The 25,261-nt window shown below is 45.7% G+C and overlaps 2 protein-coding genes across 21 annotated transcripts in view; one reads left to right on the forward strand and one right to left on the reverse strand.

The window, feature by feature from the left end:
* The window catches only part of SHE (Src homology 2 domain containing E), a 32,169-nt gene extending 11,701 nt beyond the window's left edge, over positions 1-20,468 (forward strand). The window contains exons 3-6 of one of the 7 annotated variants that reach the window (XR_012414286.1): positions 2,195-2,582; positions 4,529-4,685; positions 5,154-5,273; positions 19,888-20,468. Coding sequence is in view for 3 of the 7 variants with exons in the window: in XM_005541664.4 (XP_005541721.2) it covers positions 2,195-2,500; positions 4,529-4,685; positions 5,154-5,273; positions 6,865-7,051 (770 nt within the window). In the remaining 4 variants the exon portion in view is untranslated. Of the gene's footprint in view, positions 1-2,194; positions 2,583-4,528; positions 4,686-5,153; positions 5,274-6,864; positions 11,866-19,887 lie in introns of those variants that run through there. The other 6 variants (XR_012414288.1, XR_012414287.1, XR_012414285.1 and 3 more) reach the window with 6 other exon arrangements.
* Positions 9,846-25,261, reverse strand: part of IL6R (interleukin 6 receptor) — a 73,687-nt gene continuing 58,271 nt past the window's right edge. For 6 of the 14 annotated variants that reach the window (XR_012414270.1, XR_012414280.1, XR_012414253.1 and 3 more), the window contains one exon: positions 23,899-25,152. Coding sequence is in view for 7 of the 14 variants with exons in the window: in XM_065545218.2 (XP_065401290.1) it covers positions 24,906-25,152 (247 nt within the window). In the remaining 7 variants the exon portion in view is untranslated. Of the gene's footprint in view, positions 10,482-20,790; positions 25,153-25,261 lie in introns of those variants that run through there. The other 8 variants (XR_012414281.1, XM_073994589.1, XM_073994581.1 and 5 more) reach the window with 2 other exon arrangements.

The raw sequence follows: 25,261 nt of genomic DNA on the forward strand, positions 1-25,261 counted from the left end.
CCATCTATTTTTATGCCCCAGTTCAGACTGTACCTTTCTGATTTACTCTATCCTGTACACCATGGTTAGAGTTATCTTCCAGTGAAACACACATGTAATTGTTATTCCTTGCTAAAAACAAACATACAAACAAAAAACCTTATAATGGTTTTGTATTACATACACAACCGTCTCAACTTTGTGTCCTTACTTTTAAAATGTCTACATCTTGGCACCTGGCTTGCCTATGCTTCCAGCTGCTTCTCCCACTACCCATTGCCTCTCTCCTTTGTGGCCTTCTGGCCTTTAGACTCATCTCTCAGCTCCTCATTATGGAACAAGACCTCTGTCGTTCCCACCTCCATATCTTCACTCATGCAGCTTCCTCCACTGGAAATGACCTTCTCTATCAAAGTCAACTCATCTTCCATTTCTCTTCCACTTGGAGTCAATCCAAGTGTAGTGGCTAAAGAGTATAGCTTCTAGAGCCCAACTTCCTGCTTCTGAATCCAGGCTTTGGCACTTACTGGTTTAGGCAATTTCCTTAAACTCTTTGTGCTTCAGTTTTCTCTTCTATAATAAATAATGATATCCCATAATCGCAGAGTGATTGTGAAAGTTACTAGATACTTAGAATAGTGCTTCATACATGTTAAGCCATTGATAAATGTTAGCTGCTGAGTTGTTATTACTGGTTTTCCTTGTAACACTTCTTTTACTTTGATTTATCCTGGAGTTATTAGCCGAATACATATTATTTGTGAATGTGTCTGGCTTCCCCCAGTTTATTAAAACTGCATTGGAGTCAAGAATTCTGACTGATGCACATAAATGCTTTAACTCAGTGTATATGCAGCAGTGCTTTGAATATCCAGACAGTCCTTGACTTACTGTGGTTTGACTTACAATTTTCAACCTTTACAGTGGTGCAAAAGTGATATGCATTCAGTAGAAATTGTACTTTGAGTCGCATATAACCATTCTGGTGTTTACTTTCAGCATTCAGTAGATTACATGAGATACTCTTTTTTTTTTTTTTTTTTTTTTTTTGAGACGGAGTCTCGCTCTGTCGCCCAGGCTGGAGTGCAGTGGCACAATCTTGACTCACTGCAAGCTCCGCCTCCCGGGTTCACGCCATTCTTCTGCCTCAGCCTCCCGAGTAGCTGGACTACAGGCGCCCGCCACCTCGCCCGGCTAGTTTTTTGTATTCTTTTGAGTAGAGACGGGGTTTCACCATGTTAGCCAGGATGGTCTCGATCTCCTGACCTCGTGATCCGCCCGTCTCGGCCTCCCAAAGTGCTGGGATTACAGGCTTGAGCCACCGCGCCCGGCCAGATTACATGAGATATTCAAAACTTTATTACAAAATGGGCTTTGTGTCAGATAGTCGTGTCCAGCTGTGGGCTAATGTGTTCGTTTAGGGTGGGCTAGGCTAAACCATGATACTGAGTAGATTAGATGTATTAAATGCATTTTTGACTTGCAGTCCATTTTATTACAATTCTTTTATCTGGGCTTCCTGACAAGATAAAAAAACTTGGAAGGTGAGCTATACTCAGAGCAGACACCAGAACCTGGAACTTAAGCAGGTTACCCTGAGGCCACTACTTACAAACTGCAAGTGGCACCCCAGAGGTGTGCTTGTCTTCAGATGTAATCTCCCACCTTAAAAGTGGATCCCAGCCGGCACGGTGGCTCATGCCTGTAATCCCAGCACTTTGGAAGGCCAAGGTGGGCGGATCATGAAATCAGATCGAGACCATCCTGCCTAACACAGTGAAACCCCATCTCTACTAAAAATACAAAAAAAGAAAAAAAAAATTAGCCGGGCGTGGTGGCAGGCGCCTGTAGTCCCAGCTGCTCGGGAGGCTGAGGCAGGAGAATGGCCTGAACCCAGGAGGCGGAGGTTGCGGTGAGCCGAGATCTCACCAATGCACTCCAGCCTGGGCGACAGAGCAGGACTCCGTCTCATAGGAGAAAAAAAAGGTGGATCCCATTATCTGACTCAGGCAGCTGGAGGGAAGAAGTTGTAGGCACCTTCGTTTTGCTTTTGTAACACAGCTGAGAAGTAATCAGCCCATCAGGGAACAATCTTGGAGTTATCTGCCACCTTCAGACAGACAGACAGACAGAGGTGCTGATGTAATTGGGTTAATGACCAGGCTTTTATGGCACCTTTGCTTTCAAGGCATTGTGTATGGTGTGTGTTTTTCAGAAATTAGACGACGGGGTTCCAAAGATCCCCTGGTGAAGGCTCTCCAGCTGCTTGATAGTCCCTGTGAACCTGCAGAGGGTGGCCTGAAGTCAGAGACCTTGGCCAAAAGACGGAGTTCCAAGGACCTCCTGGGGAAGCCGCCACAGCTGTACGACACTCCCTACGAGCCTGCAGAAGGGGGGCCCAGGGCAGAGGGGAAGGCACGGCCCCCTGACAGCCGGCTGCCCGAGAATGACGAGCGGCCCGCGGCTGAGTATGAGCAGCCGTGGGAGTGGAAGAAGGAGCAGATCGTGCGGGCTCTGTCAGGTGAGGGCGCCAGGCCAGGCCCGCCCCAGTGTGACTTCAGGCTTCCAGCCACCGCACCGGCCCGGCGTTTGTTTTTTTCCTTGTGGGTACCTTTATATTCCTTTCTCTTCTCAGTGTGCAGCTGTTTTGGAAATGCCTGAAATGACCATTGGAAGAACACACCTGGCTGGGTGGGTGGCTTGTGCCTGTAGTCCAAGTCACTTTGGGAGGGCGAGGCAGGTGGATCACTTGACCCCAGGAGTTCAAGACCAGCCTGGCCAACATGGCGAAACTCCATCTCTACTAAAAACACAAAAATGAGCTGGGCCTGGTGGCGGGCGCCTATAATCCCAGGTACTGGGCAGGCTGAGACAGGAGAATCGCTTGAACCCAAGAGAGAGGGAGGTTGCAGTGAGCCAAGATCACGCCAGTGCACTCCAGCCTGGGCGACAGAGCAAGATTCTGACTCAAAAATAATAATAATACAAAAGTATAACCAGGCCGGGCGTGGTGGCTCATGCCTGTAATCCTAGCACTTTGGGAGGCCGAGGTGGGCGGATCACTAGGTCAAGAGATGGAGACCATCCTGCCAACATGGTGAAACCCCATCTGTACTAGAAACACAAAAGTTAGCTGGGTGTTGTGGCACACACCTGTAGTCCCAGCTACAGCTCGAGAGGCTAAGACAGGAGAATTGCTTGAACCCGGGAGGTGGAGGTTGCAGTGAGCTGAGATCTCCCCACTGAACTCCAGCCTGGGTGACAGAGCGAGACTCCGTCTCAAAAAAAAAAAAAAAAGTATAACCAATGTGAAGGGAGAAGGTAATATATTTGATAGCAAGCATTTGGGTCAGTTTTTGTCTTTTTTCTTGTTTTTTGAGACAGGGTCTCACTCTGTCACCCAGGCTGGAGTGCGTTGGTGCAATCATGGCTCACTGCATCCTCAACCTCCTAAGCTCAGGCAGTCCTCTCACCTCAGCCCCCCAAAGAGCTGGGACTACAGGTCTGCACCACCACTCCCGGATTTTTCTTTAATTTTTTAGAGATGGGATCTCACTATGCTGCCCAGGTGGGTCTTGAACTCCTGAGCTCAAGTGTTCCTCTCACCTCAGCCTCCCAAAGTGCTGGGATTACAGGCAAGAGCTACCATGCCCAGCCTGGAGTCAGTTTCATTTGATTTGAGTCGCCTTCTCAGGTACCTGCTCATCTCTCAGTCCTGTACCAGGTGCTGCCATTTCATCTCCTTCTGTCCAGCCTAGGTGTCATGGCATCTCAGATGTATTATTTGGTAGTCTCTTTCTGTTTCTGAGTTGTCTTTTCTTTTTGCTTTATTATTTCATATTAAAAACTGTTGGTTTGGTTTTATAGGATGGTACACATTCTTGCAAGGATTCAACCTGTAACTATGTTTAATCTTTTATTCTAAACATAGCAAAACAACAAGTAGTTTGACTTTTTTTTTTTTTTTTTTGAGACAGAGTCTCACTCTGTTGCCAGGCTGGAGTGCAGTGGCGCCATCTTGGCTCACTGCAACTTCTGCCTCCCAGGTTCAAGTGATTCTCCTGCCTCAGTCTCCCAATAATTGGCACTACAGGCACGTGCCGCCACGCCCAGCTAATTTTTGTATTTTTAGTAGAGACGGGGTTTCACCAGATTAGCCAGGATAGTCTTGATCTCTTGACCTTGTGATCCGCCTGCTTTGGCCTCCTGAAGTGCTGGGATTACAGGCATGAGCCACCGTGCCTGGCCGCAAAACCACAAGTTTTTTGAAAGTCCATGTTGAAATAAAGTGGTTTCCTCTCATAATCTAAAACTGTTTTATACTGATGAATATTTTACAGAAAAAGTGTCTGTATGTGGGATGCTAGCAGTGTGATAAGATATCAAAGACAGCAGGAGCTCAGCTAGCCAGGGTAATTTGCAGTATATTATAGTTAAAGGGGGAAAATGCTTATTTCCTGAGCCAAGGCAGGCAAAGAGGATTTTTTCCTTTGGAGTTTACATGGATCACCCTAGTGGCCTGCGATGTTAAATGGAGTCTTTCTTCCAGTCCAGTTTGAAGGAGCTGAGCGACCTTCCGTCAGGGAGGAGACAGTGAGGCAGCACCACCGGCAGAAGAGCTGGACCCAGAAGATCCTGAAGCCAGCCCTCTCGGACCACAGTGAGGGGGAGAAAGTGGACCCGGGCCTGCCCCTGGAGAAGCAGCCGTGAGTCTCCTCCTCAGACCCTTGTAACAGACAATAGCTGGGAGCTTACTGACAGATTTGTATCAGGGAGCACACTGGCCCATTTCACATGATTATTTTTGTTAATGAATAGTTGCCTAGATGGGGCTTTTAATGAAAACCCATCTTCAAAGCCCACTGCATTGTGCAAAATGGAAAGTGCACTGCATCTCAACAAGCTCATTGTAAATCTTATTCTTCTGTAGAGAGTGAAAACTGTTGAAATGACACTAGCGCCGTTAACTCACTCTTGTATGATTGATAGGCTTTGTGATCCGGGATCACCCAGATCTGCATTTTGTCTGTTCTGAATGTGAAGCAGGATCTAGTTCAGGCTGTTGCATCTCTGCCAGAAGTTCATTTCAAACAACGCTTTATGGAACGATGCCCAGTCTGGATTTGTATTTTGACACTCATGGTGCCTTCCCTTCTTCCACCCCCATTTTTCAGCTGGTATCATGGTGCCATTAGCCGTGCTGAGGCTGAGAGTCGACTACAGCCCTGCAAAGAAGCTGGTTACCTGGTTCGAAATAGTGAATCAGGGAACAGCAGGTACTCCATTGCCCTAAAGTAAGTAAGCCCCATGGCTTTCCTCATCTCCAAGGGGAAGGAACACTGTGTGACAGTCTTCTAGTCAAAAAAGACATACTGTGAAGGTGGTTCACAGGAGTGTGCATTGCAGAAAATAAGAGGCATTTGCTTGGACAACGGAACATGAGACACTCGGATGAGAATGCAAAATTGGTATTGGGTAAATGCCTCCATTATCTATTATGATAATGAAGGTCTTATTGCATTATCTTTGTGCATTAGTCAATTTGTACCTTACATTACCTAATCTGGAGTAGGTCCTCTCAGTAGAGAAATAATTCCTGATGAAAAGAATTATTTATAACAGGTAGTACAGTCATTTTTCTTTTATTGCCTAGTATTGGGGATTTAATAAATAAAGATCCCCAATGATTGTCAAAATGCCAACTGCAATTTTGACACCAGTTTCTTCTGGTAAAGAAGGAAATACTAACTTGCTTGTTGCTCCCCCTGTCTGATCGTACACAGAAAATTCACTTTTGCCTGGTAGGCCTGGTGGAGTGTGTATGATGGAAATTCTCACTGCTCTGTGAGTTCAGTGGCCCTATATTGGAGGATCATTGTCAAGAGCTCTAACAGCATTTCCTTCCTGAGGAAGCTGAGCCCCTGCAGCTGAAACAATCAGGCTGGAGAAGAACAGAGTGGGGCGGGGGAGTTGAGCAATATGGCTCAGAAAATGGGATAGGCCACCAGATATACAATACCAGGAATAGCTCGACTGTGTTCCTGAAATTGGTGCTTGTGGATTAAATCTTTGAGCTTTCTGTGCCAGCTTTCATTTTATACAACCAGGAATGGTCTTTCCAGATGCGAGGGGAGGAAATGGTTATTATTATTATTTATGTGTCCTTTTTGGGAAAAAAAGGGAAGAAGAACCCTTACATATGTCCTTTTAGCTGTGGTGAGAAGGATGAGGTTTTTTGTTTTTTTGTTTTTTTGTTTTGAGGTTGAGTCTGACTGTTGCCTAGGCCAGAATGCAGTGGCATAATCTCGGCTCACTACAACCTTTGCCTCCTGGGTTCAAGTGATTCTCCTGCCTCAGCCTCCCAAGTAGCTGGGATTACAGGTGCCTGCCACCACGCCTGGCTAATTTTTTTGTATTTTTTAGTAGAGATGAGGTTTTACCATATTGGCCAGGCTGGACTTGAACTCCTGACCTCAAGTCATCTGCCCACTTCGGCCTCCCACAGTGCTGGGATTACAGGCCTGAGCCACCATGCCCAGCCGAGGATGAGTTTCTGTCTCACCTTAGTAGCCTCGTGCTTGGGCGTAAGCACGGGTTTTGCAATTTGAGGGCTAGAAGGGACTTGGCATTCTTTTTAATTGTTTTCTTTGTTCCAGTACCTGATGACTCATATGTAATAAGGATAAACCACTCAAGGATTACATGCATTTAGACTGAAATTTCTGAGAGCTCCACTAGAGTGTCAGATGCATTTCTGTGTGTGTAGAACCATTCCGGGAATGGATGAGAACCTACCAACTTAGTGTGAATCTGGCTGCAATTGTTTCCAGTGGGGAGGGATCCTCTGCCCACTCATTCATGTCTCCTCCTTGATTTTTATTCTAGGACTAGTCAAGGATGTGTCCACATCATAGTGGCTCAGACCAAAGACAACAAATACACACTGAATCAGACAAGCGCTGTGTTTGACAGCATCCCTGAAGTGGTACACTATTATTCCAATGAAAAGTTGCCTTTCAAAGGGGCAGAACACATGACTTTACTCTACCCCGTGCACAGCAAGCTTCACTAAGGTTCAGCCACTGCAAGCCCTGGGCCTCTGGCACCTGCAAGGGCACCATCAGCGCACAACCAGCATCTCAGAGGACAAGGCTGGACTAGCAATTGCTAGAAAATGGGAGTCTTCCTTGAAAAGTCGGAGTCTTTTGTTTGAGACAAAGTCTCGCTGTGTCGCCTAGGCTGGAGTGCAATGGCGCAGTCTTGGCTCACTGCAACCCCTGACTGCTGGGTTCAAGCCATTCTCCTGCCTCAGCCTCCCAAGTAGCTAGGACTATTAAGTGCGCGCCACCACTCCTGGCTAATTTTTTGTTTTGTATTTTTAGTAGAGACGGGGTTTCACCATATTGGTCAGGCTGGTCTTAAACTCCTGACCTCAAATGATCCACCCACCTCAGCCTCCCAAAGTGCTGAGATTACAGGCATGAGCCACCGCACCTGGCCAAGTCTTTGGTCTTAAAGTGATTGCATGACACTTTGTTTCTGACCTGTCCCTTGTTTCCTTGCTAAGTAGTTCTACAATAAGAAATCATGATTTAGCTGTTGCCTCCAGCTTGAGTTTGGTGTTCTTTTTATGGTGTGACCCTCAGGAAAGTTAAGTCAAGAGTTCAGGAGCATCAGAGTTCTCCAGAAATGTGCCTACTTACTACCTGGAATACCTGGTCTCTAAACAAACCAACAGAAAATCCACGTGGCTTTTTCACACGATGGTGCGGACTGGAAGAGTATGTTATATCGGACTCATTATTGGGGAAATAAATGAGCAGTAGAAAATGTGAATGACGGGCAAGAAGGTTGTATTTCTCCCTCAGAAGTCCTAATTCAGCTCTAGAGTTCATGGAAATTCACAACTTCAGAGTGTGGCCTAAGGATTATTTTGTTGGTCAGCCTTTCCAAGAAAGTGTATGTTCTCTCAATCTCTATGGATTTTCTCATTTTTTAGCAAATCAATGAGATAAGCATAAATAGGAAGATACCCCAGGTTTACGTATCACCAATATTGTTAGGCATTGGCATCATTATTAGAATTCTGAATTATAGAATAAAAGGTACAACAAAGATTGCATTTCTGAATTTTAAAATTCTGGAAATTTGCAAAGTTCCACAACTGTTTTGTTACTGAATTCATTATGTATAACTTCTGTGTCTTTTGTTTCATCATCATTGGGCATTTTAGTTGCTATGGAATAATTTTTAATTTTTGTCTCTAAAATTAGATTTGCTTTGTGTTTGTAGTAAATTTTTTAAAAATATAACCCTGAAATCTGATTGTACGAACTGGGTCTCTAAAGCCCACAAAGATTCTCTCATTCTGTACTGAACAGACTGCCTTGTCCTTTACAGAAGTGTTTGAAAAGACCTGGAGGTTTTCTCTTAAATACCGTTACTTAAGATTCATAGTATTAGAATCTTTATGATTTATCATGAGCTTATATCACCGGTTTATTTACTGTGAAAAGAAACCATGGGAATGACATACTGTGAGAAGAGTACTATGGTGAGTGGCTCCAGAATTAAAATTCAGCAGATGTGTCTGTATTCTGGGGTTGGTCACTTGGGTCTCAAAACTGCCCCATATGCAAATGTACTGACTGTCATCAATCAAAAGTTAACCTTTGTAGCTTATAAATACAAAATGTTGATTTGGTTAATTTTTTAGGAAAATATACCTTTTTAGTTATTAGTTATATTTAACTATAAGATTTAGAGGTTAGTAAATTTTTGCTGCTTTATTCAGATAAGATCTCAGCCAAAAGGTTGTGTGATCTTTGATTTTAAAAATTTAAGAGGAACTTTTCTTCACTGGAACACAGTGATTTTATTAATAAAGAATGTAGGCTGGGTGTGGTGGCTCATGCCTGTAGTCCCAACAATTTGGGAGGCTGAGGCAGGCAGATCACCTGAGGTCAGGAGTTCTGACACCAGCCTGGCCAACATGGCAAAACCCCACCTCTACAAAAAATACAAAAATTAGGCCAGGCACGGTGGCTCACACCTGTAATCCTAGCACTTTGGGAGGCCCAAGCAGGAAGATCATTTGAGGTCAGGAGTTTGAGACCAGCCTGGCCAACATGGTGAAACCCCGTCTCTACTAAAAACACAAAAATTAGCTGGGCATGGTGGTGGGCACCTGTAGTCCCAGCTACTTGGGAGGCTGAGACATGAGAATCACTTGAGGCATGAGAATCACTTGAGGCATGAGAATCACTTGAGCCCAGGAGGTAGAGGTTGCAGTGAGCCAAGATCACGCCACTGCACTCCAGCCTGGGTGACAAGAGTGAAACTCCATCTCGGGAAAAAAAAAAAATTAGCCTGGCCTGGTGGTGGATGCCTGTGGTTCCAGTTCAGGAGGCTGAGGTAGATGGATCACCTGAGCCCAGAAGGTCAAGGCTGCAGCGAGCCGTGATCGCACCACTGCACTCCAGCCTGAGTGACAGAGTTGAGACCGTGTCTCAACAAGCAACCAACCAACCAAAAGGAATGTTTTTTTTCAGATACTGATAGAATGTTTTAAATGTGTATTGGTTCATTTACTATATCTTTAAGATTTTAAAAGGTTTTTTCAGCATCCATTCAACAAATATTTATTATCTTTTTTATACAAATTATTCATTGTGTTAAACTTATTTTTAGTTTAACATTCTAGAAATGAAACCTTTTAACCTTATTCTACAAAGGGAATACAGCAGTTATTCTAATTTTAATAAATGCTAAAAGCTTTATACAATTTTCTTTGTGCACTAAATGATTTTTGGCCCATACCCAGCAACTGTGATGAATGTATAATGAAGTAACATTTTGAAAACAGGCCAGATACATTAAGTATTTATTGAGCTTCTATCATATGCCCAGGATTGTGCTGCTTCTATACTGTTTCTCTGTGACAAGTCATACTATATTCTTTATAGAATTAAAAGTAGAGGAGAGGCAGGGTTTATATATTGTCCAGTTGCTTTACAGTTGTACAGGAGGTTATAAGAAGAAATATAGTAAATTAGTGGGAAGTGGGAGGTGGGGGGGTTAGTGAGCTACTGTTTTCTTCTTGAGGTTGTGACACAGGCTGACAAAAGCCAGGGAGTTCACAGCTGTGTGGTGGCACAAAGTTCCATATGTTCTAAAAACAATTAGGCCCAGCAGGGTGTCCCTAATGGCTTCCTTGTTAAGCCTCCCTGGCCAGCTGATCTGAAGCTCTGTGACATGTTCTCTGAGCTCAGAATGCTTTGGCTTTTTGTCATTTTGTCTTGAGACAAGTATTTTCCTGTAGTCCTCATTGCTTTGAGTTACTCCATCTCCCAGGATATTCTCTCGTGAGAAGAATGTCTTTTAGTGAATTTGCCTTGAATTTAGCATTCGTAGAGCTGTGTCAGTGTTGTTCTTGCTCACACCTCTTTTAAAAAATACTCTGCTTGTGATGACTGGGCAAGTTCATTGGGTTAGTTTCAGGCCTGTAAGAATAGAGAGTAAAGGACCTTGTTATTTACTTTGATGCCATAGTTCTATCTATCAGGATGGCCTGCAAACCACTGGCCTTGTGTGTATTTAAGCTAGGAATAAAATAATGGAGAAATGTTAATATGTCTACCAAAAGGTAAATATTGATATACCTACTCTCTGTTGGGGGCAGAAGTGTCATTTCAAGTTATTCAAAGCACTTTCTTAAGCATTTTAGAAAGCCTTTATTCTTTGCTGTTGGAAGTCTCCGTACTTTGCAGAATTGGTATTTGTGTACTAGCCTCTGCCACAGGATGGGGAGGTGGGCAGGTAGTTGATAAGGCAGCCAGGAGTTTTTGAGGCGGGTGGGAAATTGTCCTAATTTGTTAATTGGATTATGTAACTCTGTTACTAGTCTGTTATTGGCTGTTATTATTGGACGCATCTTGATACTCAGAACAACTGTGAGGCATTCTTCAGTTGCTTGTGAAGTGGGGTTAGTTTCTGTTCTATCAGATGCCCTTTTTCAGTCAAAGGTTAGCTCCTTGTTTCTGCCTCCTTCCAGGGTCCAGGGAGTGCAGTGATGTTGCTTTCATTTCCCTTCCCTGCACACCCTTGACACTCAGCAGGATTGCACTGAAACCCTTCTCAGATCTCTCGTTCATTAGTTGTCTCCTATTTTTCCATAACAAGCACTGGTTTGGCCTTATGACCTGGTTAGAATCGCTCTTCTGTATTCTCCTTTCTAATTTTTGTACTCCACCGACTTGGACTTAGATAAACTTGGCCTGCTGTGCAGTGGGCCTTCTCTTCAACTTACCCTCCTTCACCACTGACCCTGTGTGAAGAAAGATGGTGCGTTACTGCCATCTAGTGGAAAAAGAGAAAACTGCAGTTGGGAAAAGCAGCTATGCATTTAAGGGTAGGGCTTTCTGAAGGATTTCTGATACAGTCCAGAAAGGGGAAAATGATGACACAGCAGTTGCCATCTTGAAAAATGCCCTTTCCTGCAGAAAGGGTGCTTTTAAGCCTGATACAACTATCACAAGGTCCCTGGACTAGGGCTGGATCGTGTAATTTAGAATCTCAAATTGTATTTTAATTAATATGCTGGCAACAGAATCATTGAGACAGGCATCTCATTTTGTCAAGTTCTTAGCCGTTCAGTTTGTCAGGGGCTTTAATATTTTAGATATCAACTAATACATAGTTTCAACTTTTAAAAATATTTGAAGATTGTATGTAATATAGGTGCCTATCTGTAGTGCCTTAGTAATTTATATCAGAAATGTTTTATAAAATTTCTGGTTGTATTGCAGTAGCCAATACAGGCTTCATGCCCTCCTGAAGATGGTTTCCTCTGAAATGTAACTTTAAATAAACATTATTCCAAGAAAACTACAGTGGTTTTGCTTAATTCAGTTAGCTCTGAGAATCATCTTCCTTCAGAAAAAGACTTCCCATGGTAAGAGCTACAGCAGAGTTTCATTTGCAATCACCATTAATGAAATATAGAAACACCATGATGGAACATAACCAGCAGAATTCGATCTTTTCTTTCCTCTTTCACATTTAGAGTCCTTCTATTATGTTTTTCTTCCCAAGTAAAATAGTAATACAGGGACGTTTTACTCCCATTTCCTTGGCCCATTTCTTCCTGAGTCGAAAGTGCACTGGTTCTCATCCCTCTCTAGATAGAAGATTTGGGCTCTGCTTCTGTTTTTATCAGTTTGTTATTAATACAAATGCCCCATCTGTGGGATGCTCTAAGTCTGTTGCAAAGTTCAAAACCCTATTTTTAAAAAGATTCTACCAGGTGATTTGGATACACAGCCAATGGTGGAGAAGCCCCGTTGGAAGCTCCTATTTGGAAATGCACAAATAAATTCACGTGAGGTCCTAGAAGGGCATACTGTAGAGTCTGCTGTCAAAAAGTTTTCCCCTGAAAATTCCTGTTTAGCATGGTATCAAGTTTTTAACTTCCATTAAACATTTATGTAAGTTGCCACCAGGTGGAACAAGTGCCTATTGTTTTTTCCCCATCTGTGTTTAAGAGAAGAGGAAGTTCACATTAAGCAATGCTGCTGCCAACCAGCACCCGAGCAATTGAGAGTAATGGTTTTCAGAATTCAGATTGAACACATGTTTACAAGCACCCAGGGTTTGGGTGTTGAATGTTGGATTCTGACCCTGTGAAAGGCCAAGATGTAAGTCGTGAGAATAGACTCTCTCCGCACCAGGTGTGCTGCTGGACAAATGCTTTTCATCATAACAGCGTCTCATTTTAACCTGCCACAACTCAGCCAGGTGGGAAGTTGGTTTTTCACATAAAGACACGGGTGCTTAGAATGATGAAATGACTTGTCCTGGGTCAGTCATAGAGTAAGTGGTAGAGCCCAGATTGTGGCCCAGGTCTCACCCTAGAGTGACTTTTTTGGTTTTTTGGTTTTTTGGGGTTTTTTTGCACTTTTTATGGTTTCATTTAAAAACAAAACATACACTGAGCTGTCTATTCATTTTCTTCACTGCACAGCCTGGCCTTGGGAGTGGTGACTGGTGGCCCACGGGGCTGCTCGCTCCACAATGGCCTGTGGTTCTGGAGGAAACATTGTGAGAAATCTCAGCTCAGTATAATTTGTTGCACATCAGCAGCACTTCACTTCCAGCTCCTTGACCTTGTAGATCAGGAATTTCTGGAGGCCACTGGGCAGCATGTGCTTCATTATCTTGCTAATCCCGTAACTGATGCTGGCAATACAGGGGAGTATCATTCAGCCTCAACAAGGAAGTGAATCCTGACACAGCCTACAGCATGGATGAACCATGAGACCATTACGCTGAGTGAAACCAGTCAGTCACAAAAAGACAAATGCTATATGATTCCACTTACATGAGGTACCCAGTCAAATTCATAGAAAGTAGCGGGGAAAAAGGAAATGGGGAGTTGTTGTTTAATGAGTGCAGAGTTTCTTTTCTTTTCTTTTCTTTTTTTTTTTTTTTTTTTTTTTTTTTTTTTTTTTTTTTTTGAGGCAGGATCTAGCTCTGTCGCCCGTGCTGGAGTGCAGTGGCGCAATCTCAACTTACTGCAACCTCCACCTCCCGGGTTCAAGCAGTTCTACTGCCTCAGCCTCCCAAGCACTACAGGCATGCACCACAATGCCCAGCTAATTTTTGTATTGTTAGTAGAGACAGGGTTTCACCATGTTGGCCAGGCTAGTCTCAAACTCGTGACCTCATGTGATCCACCTGCCTTGGCCTCCCAAAGTGCTGAGATTATAGGCACGAGCCACCACGTCCAGCCCAGAGTTTCTGCGTGAAATAATTATAAAAGTCCTGGAGATTGGTTGCACAACAATATGAATGTAGTTATTCATAACACTGCTGAATTGCACACTTAGAAATGGTTAACATAGGCCAAGCGTAGTGGCTCGTGCCTGTAATCCTAGGGCTTTGGGCCAAAGTAGGCGGATCACTTGAGCCCAGGAGTTCCAGACCAGCCCAGGCAACATAGTGAAACCCCATCTCTTATTAAAAAAATTAGGTGGTTAAGATGGTAAATTTTATGTTAATGCATTTGTTACCACACACACACACACACAAATGCCAGTCTATTATCTTACAATGGAAATGCATCTAGCAGACTGCACGTTCAGGTCACCTGTGTGATCAATGTGCTCTCTACCCATAGAGGGGCCACATGGATTCAGAGCAAGGGAAATAGGAATTGCGTTTTCGGTATCCACCTCCACCTCCAGGACAATCCTCTGCTGGGTCTGGCAAGTTGTGTGCATGGGCCTAGGCAGCCTTTCCCCTGCTTGGGAGAGGCTCTGCCTGTAGAACTGGGTAGTGTGAAGTCCTTCAGGTCATTTAAGCTCTGATAAGCATACCTTGAGGAGATTCAGTCTGAGGCATGAGGTTATCATTTCCAGAATCCACAGGTAGCACCAGAATTACTTCCCCTTTGTGAATCATGTAGTATGAATCACCGTAATATCTTGATTCAAATTTAAAATACTTCCTACATGACATTTTTAAATGGTTGCCTTCTAATTTATGTGCATAAATAAACAGGTTTACTAATTTGGATTGAGGGAAAGATAAATTATTACTTGATGAGCACATAAAAGCCAATTTGTTGATCAAGCTATCAACCAGCATGTTGGTAAGAAACATATTTTACTTAAAAGATAAGAAAGGTGTGGATTATTTCAGATTGCTTTAATTTTTTTTTCTTTTTTTTGGGGGGGGGATGGTGTGGTTTATTTTGGATTGCTTTACTTTTTTTTTTTTTTTTTTTTTTGAGACAGAGTCTCACTCTGTCACCTAGGCTGGAGTGCAGTGATGCAATCTTGGCTCACTGCAACCTCTGCCTCCCTGGTTCAAGCCTCAGCCTCCTAAGTAGCTGGGATTACAGGCGCCCACCACCACATCTGGCTAATTTTTGTATTTTTAGTAGAGACAGGGTCTCACTATGTTGGCCAAGCTGGTCTCGAACTCCTGACCTTGTGATCCTCGTGCCTCAGCCTCCCAAAGTGCTGGGATTACAGGCGTGAACCACCATACTCAGCCTTATTTTACGTTATTTTTGAGACAGGGTCTTCTCTGTTGCCCAGGCAGGAGTGCAATGGTGTGATCATGGCTCACCACAACCTTGACTTACTAGGCTCAAGCAATTCTCCCATCTCAACTTCCCAAGTAGCTGGGACCACAGGTGTGTACCACCACACCTGGCTAATTTTTTGATTTTTTGTAGCAACAAGGTCTCACTATATTGCTTAGGCTGATCTTGAACTCCTGGGCTGAAGCGATCCTCCTGACTTAGCCTCCCAAAGTACATGGATTATAGGTATGAGCCACTGCACCATCCTGGGCTGCTTCAGATGGTGTGCTTGCAAGTGAAACATTCTTTCTAAAACACTTGCACATTTTAAAATGGAGAATCTCCAGCTTTTTTTTAGAAACGAATACAATGGGCCAGGCACTGTGGCTCACGCCTGTAATCCCAGCACTTTGGGAGGCCAAGGCAGATGGATCACTTGAGGTCAGGAGTGATCCACCTCCAACCGGGAGGTGGAAGTTGCAGTTAGCTGAGATTGTGCCACTGCACTCCAGCCTGGGCAACAGAGTGAGACTCTGTCTCAAAAGAAATGAATACAATGAACCACACTGTCCCATCACCCAGCTTCAACAATTATTGTCTTACAGCCAATTTTGTTTTGTCTGTGATCCCCACCCACTTCTTGTACATTTTAATAAACAATTTTTTGTAGGCCATATAATATGATTGGATTATTCCAAAATAGAGGGGTTATAATTGTTTAATCAAGCTATCTTTAATTCTAAAAACAATGCTCATTTAAAAAAATTTAAATATGTACACAAGAAAAAAGAGCAAATCTGGTCTTCAGTGACTTCGTAAATGTGCTTAGAACATTGCAGAGGTTTGGCCGGGCGCGGTGGTTCAAGCCTGTAATCCCAGCACTTTGGGAGGCCAAGGCAGGCGGATCACCTGAGGTTGGGAGTTCAAGACCAGCCTGGCCAACATGGAGAAACCCTGTCTCTACTGAAAAATACAAAATTAGCCAGGTGTGGTGGCGCATGCCTGTAATCCCAACTACTGTGAAGGCTGAGGCAGGAGAATCGCTTGAACCTGGGAGGCGGAGGTTGTGGTGAGCCAAGATTGCGCCATTGCACTCCAGCCTGGGCAAAAAGAGTGAAACTTCGTCTCAAAAAAAAAAAAAAAAGAACATTGCAGAGGTGCTCAATATAGTAGACATCCAAGGCAGCCTCTCTCCCACCGGGCCCCCGCCCTCAGCCCTCCCCTGCAGCCCTGGGCAGGCCTCCCCCTCCCCAGACCCTCCTACTCTGCTCCCTCACTCCCTAGATCAGATTAGTCATTTGCTCTCAGACACAGCATTTGCTTGTTAATTTTGTGGCTGGCCAGGCACACTGCCAACTCCTGGAGGAGGACATCGGTTCCTCTTGTACCCCACACCCAGCACAGTGGCCTAGTAAACATGCCTTGAATGAATCGTTGCACCCAGAGAGCAACTCCACTCACAGAGTGGTGACCATCGTTTCAGAGGGAGTGGATGTAATAAGGCAATAAAGCACAGTTTGGCTGGATGTGGTGGCTGACGCCTGTAATAGCACTTTGGGAGGCCGAGGTGGGCAGATCACTTGAGGTCAGGAGTTCGAGACCAGCCTGGCCAACATAGCAAAACCCCATCTCTACTAAAAATACAAAAATTAGCCGGGCATGGTGGTGTGCGCCTCTAATCCCAGCTACTCAGGAGGCTGAGGCAGGAGAATCGCTTGAACCTGGGAGGCAGTTGCAGTGAGCCGAGATCACACCACGGCACTCCAACCTGGGCGACAAAGCAAGACTCTGTCTGATAAATAATAATAAATAAAGCACAATTGGAAGATTTGCAGGAAGTTCACCAAAATTTATACCAAGGAACCAACAGGAGAAATCCAAACCATTCACGCAGTACAGAGGTGTGGATAGGTATAGATGGAGGGGAAGTGGCTTGATTTGGCCCCTGATCAGAGAGTTACTGTGTCAGAAACCAGTTGCTGCCCCTCTCCTTTGTGACCCATCTCTGGCTGCCGCTGCCTTAAGGTCATCTATGGGAGCCCCGAAGCCATGCCTTTGTATGTGTGCTCAGACTCCCACGGGTTAGCCTCCAGCCCTAGCTCACACTGATAAACGTGACAAACCACATGAGGACACCAGGTCCATCTCCTCCCAGGGTGAGTGAGTTAGGCCCCACCCCACACAGGGTGAGGGCGCCTGGCCTGAGAAAGGGCTTGGTAAGAGAAGCCCCTGAGTGGCTGGGGCCTGAGCCCCATGGCAAAAGCAAAGAGCACTTAGAGTCCAGCAGACCCAGGTTTGGAGTCTAGTTCAGCCTCTTAACTAGCATGGGCATCTTGGACCACTGTCTTCAATATAAGCCTCAGGTGTCTTATCTGTAAACGGGTGAGAATAATTACATTGCAGCCACATTAAGGAAGAATATCCTGTTTACAAAGCACGTGGTGGAGAGGCAGTAAATGGGAGCCGTTTTTTTGTTTTTGTTTTTGTTTTTGTTTTTGAGGCAGGGTCTCACTTGTCACCCAGGCTGGAGGACAGTGGTGTGATCACAGCCCACTGCAGCCTCAGACTCCCAGGCTCAAGTGATCCTACCACCTCAGCCTCCCGAGGAGCTACGACTACAGGCGCGTGCCAGCATGCCCAGCTAGTTTTTTGTATTTTTAGTAAAGACAGGGTTTTGCCATGTTGGCCAGGCTGGTCTCAAACTCCTGGGCTCAAGCAATCCACCCACCTCAGCCTCCCAAAGTGCTGGGATTACAAGCATGAGCCACAGCACCCAGCTGCCATTATTTTTTTTCCTTTCTTCCCCTTCCACCCCTGTCCCCCCGACACACAGTATCTCAACCTGTTGCCCAGGCTGGAGTACAGTGGTACTATCACAGCTCACTGCAGCTTCCAACTCCTGGGCTAAAGGGATTCTCCTGCTTCAGCCTCCCAAGTAGCTGGGACTACAGGCATGCACCACTATGCTCGATTAATTGGTTTTTAAAAAATTATTTTGTAGAGCCAGGCACAGTGGCTCACTGTAATCCCAGCACTTTGGGAGGCTGAGATGGGCAGATCACCTGAGGTCGGGAGTTCAAGACCAGCCTGACCAACACGAAGAAACCCTGTCTCTACTAAAAATACAAAAAATTAGCCGAGCATGGTGGTACATGCTTGTAATCCCAGCTACTCGAGAGGCTGAGGCAGGAGAATCGTTTGAACCTGGGAGGCAGAGGTTGCGGTGAGCCGAGATTGTGCCATTGTACTCCAGACTGGGCAACAACAGCAAAACTCAGTCTCAAACAAACAAACAAAAAATTATTTTGTAGAGATGGGTCTCACTATGTTGCCCAGGTTTGTCTTGAACTCCTGGCCTCAAGCCATCCTCCCACCTTGGTCTCCCAAAATGCTGGAATTACAGGTGTGAGCCACTGCGCCCAGCCTGTAGCCATTATTATTAGGTAATTTTAGTAGATATCTCTACCATAAAGGGCCTGTGAACTTCTAGGTAACCAGTAAGGCCAGTGGTGTACTGCTTTGCTGCCATAGATTTTTGTTTCCTAGTTAATACCCACGGAAACATGAATCTTACCTCTAGCCCTGCGGTCCCCGGCACAGAGATCTTCAAAGCTGGCTGCACAGCAGCATCACCTGTGGAACTTACGCTCATGCTATTGTGATTGCCCGGGTCGAAGGTTGGCACCTGGCCTCCTCCTGATGCACAGGCCCACCCACAGAAGGGATCCACTGAAGCCCACCAGGTCCGGAAGTATGAGGAACCCCCAGCACCCACCTCATTGTGGAACTCACAGTCCAGCCACTCTCAGGATGGATCACCACCTTCATCAGAACCATCTGAGCAGCTTATATAGCTTTCTGGGGGCCCAGCTCAGACCTGTTGAACTGGAATCCCCGAGGGTGAAGCCAGGAATGGGGTTCTAACAAGCTGGCCGCAGTGCATGCCAAAGCATTTATGTTCTGCAGGAAAACACGCTGCCTGCGTGAGTGGTGCATGCAGGTGCTGGCTTCCATAAAGACACTAGAGATTGGGCAGTGTTTGAAAGATGGTGCAACAGGCCCCTCACCCTGGGGCCCGCGGGCTCACCACTCTGCCTAAGGAGTTGCTCTGAGCTCTCGCCCCAGCCCTTGTACACGGCAGTGCTGCATTTGAACCTTTCTTTAATTTTTTTGTTTTTTTTTTTTGAGATAGAGTCTCACTCACTCTGTCACCCAGGCTGGAGTGCAGTGGTGTGATCTCAGCTCACTGAAACCTCCACCTCCCAGGTTCAAGCAGTCTTTCTGCCTCAACCTCCCTTGCAGCCAGAATTAAGGTGCCCACCACCATGCCGGGCAAATTTTTTTATTTTTTTGAGACGGTGTCTGGCTCTGTTGACCAGGCTGGAGTGCAATGGCATGATCTCAGCTCACTACAACCTCTGTCTTCCAGGTTCAAGCGATTCTCCTGCCTCATCCTCCAGAATAGCTGGGATTACAGGTGCCCACCACCACGCCCAGCTAATTTTTGTATTTTTAGTAGAGATGGGGTTTTGCCACGTTGGCCAGGCTGGTCTCGAACTCCTGACCTCAAGTGATCCACCCACCTCGGCCTCCCAAAAGTGTTGGGATTACAGGAGTGAGCCACTGCACCTGGCCTTAAAGGCCTTTCACCTCGCCAGCACACCTTTGCTGCTGGAGGATGGCAAACACTGTTTCCTGCCCCTGTGCTGTAATTCTCACAGATATGCAGAAAGATTTGTTTGCCCTGCCTCAGTAAATAAGGAAAATACTTTCTTAGGAGGCTGTTCCAATAACTGCATGTTCCTTGCCGTCCTCTACAGAAATCACCATCTGCTCTCCCAAGTTCTTCTGGAAAGAGCACCGTAACCATGTCATCCTAACAGCGATGCCATGAAGAAAGGGAGGCAACTCCCTCCATGTCCTGGCTCCAGTGCCCACTCCTGTGTCCCCTCCACAGCCCACACAGCCTGGCCACCTGGGTGACATCTGGTGCCTGTGTCACTTTCTGCAAGACAAGGACCAGCCTCAAAGAGGAGAGCATGTTGTTCTGAAGGAGATGGTGGCTGCCATCACCTGTCCTGTGGCTTTCCTCTGACTGCCCAGGTGGGGGCCCAGTGGCGGCGCCTCTCACTCCAGTGGAGTTACATAATTTCCAGGCTTCCCTGAAGTTTTCTCCTCCCCATCCCTGAACTGTTTACACAGCAGCTCTCACCCACAGAGAGTCCGTGTGATGGCTTTTCCTCTGTTTGGAAGATGTGGATGGCTGTGTCCCAAGTTTTTCCTACCTAAGATCCTTTTCAGTAGGGGATGGATTCGGCCTATCTGATGATCAAGAGATCAGGGTGGCCTTTGTGATACTGTTACGCCCGCTCCCAGGTCCAATAAACAGTCTTCTGACAAATAATGGCCCTTCCTTTTCCTTCCCCACCTGTCCACCACCTGGTAATGTAAGCGTGGCAAAATCCCACACACCCCTTCCAGAAATCCCAGGACTCGTGTGGGAAATACTTGCATAATTAAAGCCTTCTGAGAAATTGCTTCTTCCTACTTTTGAGAACTTACCTACTTTTGAGCGGTGCTTTAATCCTGTATTAAGGGGACACCCCCCAAAAATGGTTCTACTTAATTACCCACCCTTCCTCAATCCTTTCTCCTCATTAATCATGCAAGCCTTTTTTTTAGATGACCCAAGTGCCCAAAGCAATAATTACATTTCAAGTGTATTTTTAAAAATTATTTATTACAAACATTTACAATGTTCACTTTAAATGCAAAATAGCTTGTAAAAGAAAAAAAAACACTGAACAATATACTGACCCTTTGCCCCATATACAGACATCAGCCTTTGGTATTTGCTTTCAGGTAATTAGGTAAAACAAACAAACAAAAACTTGAAACTATTATTTATCTCCAAGAAAACAACGTAGAGTTGAGGTATTCTATTTAACAGATGTGATCTCCATCCAATAAGGTCTCTCTGTTAATTAACAGCCTTGCGACATGCTGTTCCAATCCTTTCCTCCTAAAGTAGAATTTCATTTGAGCATATGTTCATAAAACTGACAATGTTCCTTAATAATCACTAAGGTTGCCATAGAAACTCCCTGGTGCTGGCGCCCAGCCGCACAGAGGACAGGAGGCTGAAGGGCCCTTACAGGGCACTGAACTGGCCCTGAACTGGCCCGCCTGCCCCTCCATGTGCAGCCCCCTGCCCACGGCTGCACGGGACAGCTGGGTGCAGGGCTCTTGCCTCAAAGGGTCACAGGTTGCCCCTGCATCTCCAAGTTAAGACAGATTTCTCACCAACTCCACCTGGAGCTGGTGTCAGCATCCTCCCCACCTGGGTTAGCCTTCAGGACGTGCTGTGAGATAACAGAGCTCAGCACCAAAGCAGCCAAGAAGACATTCTTGAACATTCTCCAGGACACAAACCCATAGACCACAACACTCCTAGCCTGCCCCGCTGGGCCCTGTTCACTACCAGGTGGGCTTCCAGCCTGGTTCCAGCAGCAGATTCCACACCCTGCCGCCACAACCAGTTTCCTTTCTCCCAAGACAGCAGGGAAATGCCAGAGGCTCCGTGTGAGCTCAGAGCCTGATAAAGAAAGTGCAAGGGCAAGTCGCCATCGGGGCCAAGAGCTTTCTGAGTTACCAAAGGCCTCGTCAGCATAGCCAATGCTACCCCCGGACACATTTCTTGAAAATATTTCATTAATGCTACAAACATTATTTATCATTTTACTTTATACCTTGAACCAGCATATATTTTACTTTCCCCACCCAGCAAGATAAGCTGTTGTATTTAATCTAAATGGTCTCTGTCCCAGCGTTTCATGTCTGGCTGTGTGGCAGATGGCTACAGGTATTAGGCAAATAACAGCACTGCTGGGGACTCAAGGCAGTGGGGGTGCTGCAGAAATACAGGTAGAAATGCCCCGTGGATTGCGACACATATTCAGTCACCACAAATTAGAGAACAGAGAGAGCTTAGGATGTATACCTGTGTACACTGAGCCAGGCCTACAGCCCAGAGAAGACACTTTTTCTTCATTTACAGTAGCTTATGAAAAATAAAGGGAAAAAAACCCTCTTCAATACAAAAACAAAACAAAGAAAAAAAAGCAAAAAAAAAAAAAAAAAAAAAAAGCAGTTCCATTACAATAAAAATGAAAGCAATAACAATTTGGAGATCAAAGCTGCCTAGCTCTTGGCAATAATGAGCTATCTGAATTTCACATCTTCCGCTAGCATGGTTCTGCCCGGCTTCGGTAATACCACATGTGGGTAAAACGGTATAAAGAATTAACTGTGGGCACATAATCACCCTTCATGCAGATTCTCATTCTTAATTATTTCCCTTTAACAGCATTTTTGCTGTTCTCAAGTCTCAGAAACTTTATGCAGCAGGATGGGAGGGAACCACCATAACCACCTGCCTGCCTTTTTTTTTCTTAAATGTTATTGTTTATAATAGAGATGGTATCTCACTATGTTACCCAGGTTGGTATCAAATTCCTGAGCTCAAGCAATCCTCCCACCTCGGCCTCCCAAAGTGCTAGGATTACAGGCGTGAGCCACCACACCCAGCCGTCCTGCCTTTTTGCCAACTTAAGATGAGGTGCCTCAAGCAGCAATAGGGTCTAAAATCTACAGACAAACCCAGCAATGAAAAGCACGGCTTGCTGAAGACAGTAACAGCTTAAACCTGGAAAACGGTAAACAAAACATGGTCACTTTCCTCCTTTTGCACCTGTCTGGTGATGGTGGCTGTTTTTCTAAGAGGGTAGAGTATTAGAAAGGTTTTGTGGTCTGGTATATCCCCACTGTGGAGTACCCTGATAACTTGAGAGCTAACTGGGTAACCACTAACACCACTGAATTTTCAAAGCTCGGGCAGAAAAGTCAGCTGAAGTGGTTAATCACGGTGTTACAATTAGACATTTAGTTCTGCTTCAATTCTTGCAGAGCTGAATCAACTCAAGGAGCTAAATAAAAAGAGGAAGGCACCGAGGTAAGGGATTTTTTTTAAATGGGATTTTTACCTTTACCTCGGTAAGGGATTTTTTAAAAACCTGCCCCTTTGATAGCAGAAGGCTCAGGGCTTTCAGGGTGGGGAATTTCTAGGACCCTGCCGGGTAGTCGTGGGAGGCTCCCTTCTCAGCACTGGGACAGGGACCGGACGCCCTCTCCATAACCGCCTGGGGGACTAGTCACACACTGGTTTTTCCCTAGAGTAGAGAAGAGGCAGGCTATTTTTCCACTTTTTAAGACAAAAACAAAATACACAATGAAACCACAATCTCTTCTCTAATAGGGAAAATATTTTTTCTTTTCTTTTTCCTTTTCTTTTTTGAGACAGGGTCTCACTTGCTCAGTCACCCAGGCTGGAGTGCAGTGGTGCAATCTCGGCTCACTGCAGCCTTGACCTCCCAGGCTCAAGAGATCCTCCCACCTCAGCCTCCCAACTAACTGGGACTTCAGGTGCACTCTACCATACCTGGCTAATTTTTATGCTTTTTGTCGAGATGAGGTTTTACCACATTGCCCAGGCTGGTCTCAAACTCCTGGACTCAAGTGATCCTCCCGCCTCGACCTCCCAGAGTGCTGGGATTACAGGCGTGAACCACCATGCCTGGCAGGAAAAATATTATTTCTCTTCCTCCTTTTTCACTTGACTTAGTTTTGGGCTAAACAAAGTTATGGTGCTTCCCCCACACCTAAGTAAGTTACTTCTATGCTGACACAGCGCATATTGGATATTCCACCCTCTCAAGAGAAAACAGTCAGCAGTTTTTTAAAAACCAAGTTAAAATGCATTCTTGCCGGGCTCATTTTTCTTTTCACATTGTCTTCCTTAATATTATCTTCCCTAGTTACCCAGGTTCGGCTGACAACAAACAAAGCTGCAGTAAAACAGTTTTGATCTCAGCACTGGCAGAAGCCCTCCCTGCTGCCAGCTCTCCTTTGTGGGAGGTGGAGAACAGAGAACATTGGTTTTCAGAGGCTGTGATCCCCCGCGCAGCTCCCACTCTACAGGGGATGGTGGAGACCCTGTGCCCCTCTCCTCTCCTTCCTCTGCTTCTCACCTGAGGTCCTGCAACCCAAAGCCAATGCAGTTGCCTCTGTATTCAGCAAATGCCTAGGATTATCATTCACATTTAGCAAAATGCTAATGAGGAACTAATTATAATTCCGTTGAAAACGACCAGGCCCTGAGATACTGTATTATTCACCCACCCACCCTCAGCTGTTTTTCAACTGTGGGGAAGAAAGGGAGGAGAGAGCTTCTTTCCCCAGCCTTGGCGGTTTAAGTAAAAGCCGTCCCCAGGCTCAGAAAAACAGAATTTGCAAAGGCACTTGGGTTTTAGGAGTTTGAGCTGGAAGATGAAATGATGCAGTGGGCCAGGAGCGTGGCGGCTGAAGGAGGCTTTGGCTGGAAATCCGCCCCCCCTGCCTGAGGGCGCAGCTTGTGCAGAGGTGTTGGGGGGTGGGCTGCCAGCCGCTTCTCCACACTGAGGCCCCCACCAAGCTGCCCAGCTTTTGAGTGTCCGTGTTGAATGTCCAAAGAGTCTTGACATGCTTCTCTTCACAGTGGCCCAAGTTCACTCTAACCCCTTTAAGCCAGACATTTGGAAAGGGAGGTTTGAAATCTCAACCAGCTGAACAGCTGGAGCAGGCTGATTTTCCCCTGGTGTCGAACCTTCCGCAAGGCTCTTCCGTGAAGCCAAAGGCCCCACTCCCCTGAGATAAGCTGGCATGGCAGTAAGAAGCATCCTTTGCTGAGCCCGTTTGTGCTCTGTCATCCACAGGGTCCAGCCTGCTAGTGCCCCCTGGCCAACTATCTGGGGAAGAAGTAGTCTGTATTGCTGATGTCGTAAGGGCTCCGTGGGTCCCTGGCATCTGGTCGGTTGTGGCTCGAGGTGTTGTCAGACCCCAGGCTGCTGGGGGACACTGGTGGGGAGATGAGAGGAACAAGCACTGGGGTGGGTCGCGGCCTCTCTGGGACCAGCTGCCCCAAAGAATACGGCGGGTGCATGCTTGTCTTGCCTTCCTTCAGAGCCCGCAGCTTCCACGTCTTCTTGAACCTTCACATAAACACACAAAGACAAACCACACAGATGTTTAGCTCCCCCTGTGACAAGCCCACATTGGAAAACACCAACAGCTGGCTGCCCTGGTGGCCTGGCGCTCCCA

The sequence above is a fragment of the Macaca fascicularis genome, chromosome 1 (assembly GCF_037993035.2).
Source record: "Macaca fascicularis isolate 582-1 chromosome 1, T2T-MFA8v1.1".
In the NCBI taxonomy this organism is placed as follows: domain Eukaryota; kingdom Metazoa; phylum Chordata; class Mammalia; order Primates; family Cercopithecidae; genus Macaca; species Macaca fascicularis.